This window comes from Blennius ocellaris (genome assembly GCF_963422515.1).
Source record: "Blennius ocellaris genome assembly, chromosome: 14".
In the NCBI taxonomy this organism is placed as follows: domain Eukaryota; kingdom Metazoa; phylum Chordata; class Actinopteri; order Blenniiformes; family Blenniidae; genus Blennius; species Blennius ocellaris.
The window spans coordinates 4,638,385-4,643,927 of NC_137663.1; the positions used below are offsets into that span (position 1 = coordinate 4,638,385).

At 39.7% G+C, this 5,543-nt stretch overlaps 1 protein-coding gene across 1 annotated transcript; it reads left to right on the plus strand.

Annotated features, from left to right (window-relative positions):
* The first annotated feature begins 309 nt into the window (after positions 1-309).
* On the plus strand, positions 310-4,319 carry LOC308139949 (cornifelin homolog B-like). Its single transcript, XM_080509562.1, has 4 exons — positions 310-398; positions 1,287-1,400; positions 2,437-2,594; positions 3,135-4,319. Exons 2-4 carry the CDS (start codon positions 1,295-1,297, stop codon positions 3,255-3,257), a joined length of 387 nt encoding a protein of 128 aa, XP_080365688.1. The 5' UTR covers positions 310-398; positions 1,287-1,294; the 3' UTR covers positions 3,258-4,319.
* The last annotated feature ends 1,224 nt before the right edge of the window (positions 4,320-5,543 follow it).

Sequence of the window (5,543 nt, forward strand, 5' to 3'; positions counted from 1 at the left end):
CAGTGTGGAATGAAAGTAAAAATGAAAACAAAAGATTTTTTACAGTTCGTGTTGTGAAAGCATCAGCAAACCGCCACAGACGCAACGCAAACACATTTTTAGTTTGAGTTTTAGCAATAAAAGTTTACATTCTGGTCTTTGACTTTGACAGTATCACACCATTTCCCCACCCTGCCAGCCACTCCCAGTTGAATCTGTCACACAGACAATAAATAATAGGCTCCGGGTTTAAAAAAAAAAAGAAAAAAAAAGAAAGGAGGATGAACCTGTCATTCCTGTCTGACCTCTCTGTCATTTGCTGCCTGTAATTCTGGAGCCACTCGAGAAATGAGAGTTTCTCAGAGCAGAGGTCGACTGCGACGGAACGTACGACTCAGAACACTTCCTCATAGTCAAAGGTAAACCTTTCATTTCTTTATTAAACTTCTTATAACGGCAGAAGTGAGAGATAAATGTGTGAAACAGTGAGTTTGATATGACCGAAGAGGGAATATGCTGTGAGTTCACAACAATTATCTGCTCTGTTTATTAAAACGGGAAGAGATACATTATACATTATGAACACAGTTATACTACTGAATACAGTGAAATGTACTATCTTGACTCATAAAAATCATTATAAAAACATGAAGTACACATTTTAAAAGATTTATCATGTGGTCGGAATTCATTCCCTTTTTTTTTTACTCCATCGAACACATTTTCCCTCCTTGTTTATATATATTGATATACAGCTTTTGATTGTATTTGTCAGGATATATAACATTATGTGTTAAACTATATATTTAACAAATTAAAAACAACATGCAAAACTCAAACACAAACAGCACAAATCATGTTAAAGTATGTCAGTGTTACACAAAAAATAAATACAAAGTACCTCAGTCGGCAAACATCATACACATGTATTGTTATTTATTAAAATCAAACCATTTAAACAACAGAAGAAATTCACTTTCTACCATTATGACTAATTCTTTCAGATCATTCCCTGAACCGTCAAAGTATTTGATGATGATGAGATATTATTAAAATAAAGTCTAAATTGTTGAGGCCCCAAAACTTCTCTAGTGTGATTGCAATATCCTGGAAAATGATTCCGTGTCATATAGATTCAATAATCAAACTTCAGAAAAGAGCCTGATGTTGACTTTATGTTGGTAACTGCTTCCTGGTGCCGGATTATTAGAATAATCCCTGAGGTTTTTCTTTGTATAGTCATGTCTATGATTCTGTGACGGCATTAGATAAATAGTTTGATTTTCACATCCTGGTTTGACCTCCAGACGTCAACATGTCTTCTAAAATGGTCATCAATCAGCCGGGGCCCGTGATGTACATGCAAACCTCTGCAGATTGGGGATCTGGAATATGTGACTGCTGGGACAACAAAGCAGAATGTGAGTCGCTGAACATCCATCTCATGTTTATACTGTGAAATGCTCTATAATATGGAGGTTAGTGGAGGAAGATGCTCTATAATATGGAGGTTAGTGGAGGAAGACGCTCGAAAATCTGATGTTAGAGGAGGAAGATATTCTATAATCTGGATGTTGGTGGAGGAAGATGCTCTATAATCTGATGTGAGAGGAGGAAGATGCTCTATAATCCGGAGGTTAGTGGAGGAAGATGCTCTATAATCTGATGTTAGAGGAGGAAGATGCTCTATAATCTGATGTTATAGGAGGAAGATGCTCTATAATCTGATGTTAGAGGAGGAAGATATTCTATTATCTGGATGTTATAGGAGGAAGATGCTCTATAATCTGATGTTAGAGGAGGAAGATGCTCTATAATCTGATGTTAGAGGAGGAAGATGCTCTATAATCTGATGTTATAGGAGGAAGATGCTCTATAATCTGGATGTTAGAGGAGGAAGATGCTCTATAATCTGGATGTTAGAGGAGGAAGATGCTCTATAATCTGATGTTAGTAGAGGTGGATGCTCTATAATCTGGATGTTAGAGGAGGAAGATGCTCTATAATCTGATGTTAGAAGAGGAAGATGCTATATAATCTGATGTTAGTAGAGGAAGATGTTCTATAATCTGATGTTAGAGGAGGAAGATGCTCTATAATCTGATGTTAGAGGAGGAAGATGCTCTATAATCTGGATGTTGGTGGAGGAAGATGCTCTATAATCTGATGTTAGTGGAGGAAGATGCTCTATAATCTGGATGTTGGTGGAGGAAGATGCTCTATAATCTGATGTTATAGGAGGAAGATGCTCTATAATCGGATGTTAGTGGAGGAAGATGCTCTATAATCTGATGTTTGAGGAGGAAGATGCTCTATAATCTGGATGTTTGAGGAGGAAGATGCTCTATAATTCAGATATTAGCTGAAACGGCCTTAAATCAGCTTCAATCAGATGGCGGAATCTGCTGATGGAATGAGTCGTCCATGTGGATTAATTCCAGACGATGTGTGTTTCAGGCTGTTTTGCGTTCTGGTGCTGCCCCTGCTTCGCCTGCAAGACGACGGAGCGCTACGGCGAGCCGCTCTGCCTGCCCCTGCTGGAGTACTTCAGTGGAATCATCCCGGCCATCACCATGTCCATGAGGGTCTCTATGAGGCAGCGCTACGGCATCCATGTAAGTGTGTGTGTGTGTGTGTGTGTGTGTGTGTGTGTGTGTGTGTGTGTGTGTGTGTGTGTGTGTGTGTGTGTGTGTGTGTGTGTGTGTGTGGGCCTGATTGACCAGTCATGTCTTCACACACTCAAGCTGCAACTCATAGTTAAACTGACTTCCTGATTTTTTACAAATGTATAGGTCTTTTATAGGCTTTGAGTTTGTCAGTTCTTTGAGTTTGTGAATTTCAGTTTTGGAGTTTGTGAAATTATGAGTGACTGTTGAGTTTCAAGGCAAGGCAAGGCAAGGCAAGGCAAGGCAAGGCAAGGCAAGGCAATTGTATTTATAGTATCTATTATCAATCAAACACAGGGCAATTCACGGTGCTTTTCAGATAAATATAAGATAAATAACAGAAATCAAATAATTTAAGACGCCGAGTTTTTCATTTTAAGTACTTTTTGAGTTTGTACGGTTTTGATTTTCCAAATGTTCGACTTTTTTCTACTTTCTGAATGTGTGACTTTAGGCTTGAGACTGTCTGAGTGTGTGCTTCCTGTGCAGGGCTCCATGTGCAACGACTGCTTGTGCGCCACCTGCTGCAACCCCTGCGTCTGGTGTCAAATGTCCAGAGAGATGAGGAGAAGAGACGCTGCGGTCATCCTGGTCAACAGCAAATTTACATGACCGACGTCTACACTGTTCCCCGAAGCCACTTTTAACATCACACGCACTGCATACTTTCTTTTTAATTTCTTCTTTCTCGTGTTTATTTGAAAGGTTTTAACAAATCTTTAACCTCTCCCAAACGTCTCGCGTTCATTTTCAGCTCATTGCAGGACATCTATAGAATATAAAATATTTTTTTACCGGAAATTCATGCATGTTTATAGAAAGTATTAATATATTCCCAATAAACCTGCTTAGAGTGCACAAGAATATATGCTGCTGTTTGTAACATTTGAACTTATTTGGCATCATAAAACCTTCAGTGTCAAGATTCATCCAACAGTTTGTACAGAGCTTTTAAAGGTGCAGCATTTAATGGTTAAAAACGAATAGAATTTAAAGTTCTTCATTAGTCTCACTAAAGACAAGCTCTGGCTCTCTGCTGCCACCTTTAGCTTCAAAGCGGCATGACTTGTAATAGGTGTGCTACACACAACAGCCACTAGAGGGAGGCCTCTCCTCACCAGGAGCCACAGAGGTCAAGTGAGGTCACGTTGACTCGCAGGGCTTGTTCACCGCCACTAAAGTCACAGAAACTCTTCATGACATGTTTCTGTGTCTCTTTCTGTCTTTGTACTGCAGAGAAACGAAAACATGTAAATGTCACATCCGCCTTCAGGTGAGCTGATCATATGGTCTTCGTTTGCATCCATTTTGGTGCTGATTTCTCTTTTTCTGTCCACTTCTGCTAAATAATAAGAGTCTGACCATCATTTTTGACAATGTGTTCATTTAAAAAAAAAAAAAATTAATAAAATAAATATATACAATCAGAATTCATCCGTTGTAATTAATCAATCATATAAAATATATCCATATTACATGAAAATACATGTCCACAAAAAATAATTATCTATGTCTCATGTACACACATGTACACATATATCTAATTCAACATGTGTGAAAAGTGGCTGGAAGGATTAAAAAAATAAAATAAAATACAAAACCTGAAAGAAAATATATAAATGTAAAGAAATTATTATTTATTTATTTATTGCAATACTAAGAAATGTATAAAAATCCGAGGAACGTGAACTCATTCATATGGAATAAAAGTTTTGAAAGAAAAATTTTGTTTAGTTCGATCTTGACTGCCTTGAGTACAAACACCTCCCCCCCCCCATGATGGTTTCTAATTATCCTGTGGCTGTAAAGTGATTGAAACTTCTTCGCTAACAGTTAAATTGAGGCCACGCAACTTTTCTGAAACAAAAATGAAAACAATTATAAACGAGACAGATCTGTGATGAATAAAGACAATGGTATTTTGTTTTATTGAGCACATATTAGACAAAATAAAGATTTTTAAGACACTGAAATCAGGGCGTTGGAAGGAAATCCATTCAAACTAAAGTCATGAGGCATCGGTTTAAACCAAACAGACTCAAACTGCGACAGCTGGAGCACTTTGAGGTTCAGAAATCAAGAGTTTTATTTTATTGTTGTGGTTGGATCTTTGAATGGCTTCATCTTAGCTGTGTGGTCAGGTGAGCCGACACTGTGTGTGCCGATACTTGTAATATTCCCGGTTTGAGCTGTGAAAGCCGTCAGGGTCAGTGTCATGTCATATTTCATCACATTACTCCCAATAAACTTTCCCACTTGTTCGAGTTCCCGTGGAAGCGATCCTTTCCCCCCACCCAAAGAAACTTGGCCCTGGCGTTCACTGTAAATTGCTCGGTGGGTTGTTTTTAATGGGATTATAATGACAGTTATGGTTTGCAAGAATTGATGTTTGTGACTTTTACGAGGTGTGAGTGAAGGGGCGGGACCGGGCGGCTCATAAAGGCCGCAGGAATGTTAATTGGTGGAGGCCACTGCTGCCCTCTTTGTTCTGCTGGCTCATAGTGGGCTTCTGTTAAAGGCCAAAGCACTGATTTAAAATCTGTGACTTTAACCCTGCACACCCCCCCACCCCCCCCACACACACACACCCTCCCGTCCTTTCTTCTCATGGGGAAAATGGACCTTTTTGCTTCTCTCATTTCCTCCATGTTGGTTAATCAGGTGGTCCCCCCCACCCCCCCCTCACCCCCCGGTGGGTTTGATCCAGTGTTGGGGGAGTAATTTCATCACAGGTTTTCCCTCTAACGCGGCCACACGGGCGGCGGCGGGCCTTCCAGGCCGGCCGGGCCCCAGATGACTGTGAGCTTTCTGAAAGCCAAGAAGGGATTTGTGTCAGAGAGTCGTTTTTTATCGTTTGGGAATATTGAATAAATGAGCCGAGGATACACTTGTTCTGCT

Bases quoted from the DNA above. Each gene is read 5' to 3' on its own strand.
- LOC308139949 (XM_080509562.1), top strand. From the start codon at position 1,295: ATGTCTTCTAAAATGGTCATCAATCAGCCGGGGCCCGTGATGTACATG. The intron at 1,401-2,436 runs GTGAGTCGCTGA...TGTGTGTTTCAG, and splicing joins CTGGGACAACAAAGCAGAAT to GCTGTTTTGCGTTCTGGTGC. The intron at 2,595-3,134 runs GTAAGTGTGTGT...CTTCCTGTGCAG, and splicing joins GGCAGCGCTACGGCATCCAT to GGCTCCATGTGCAACGACTG.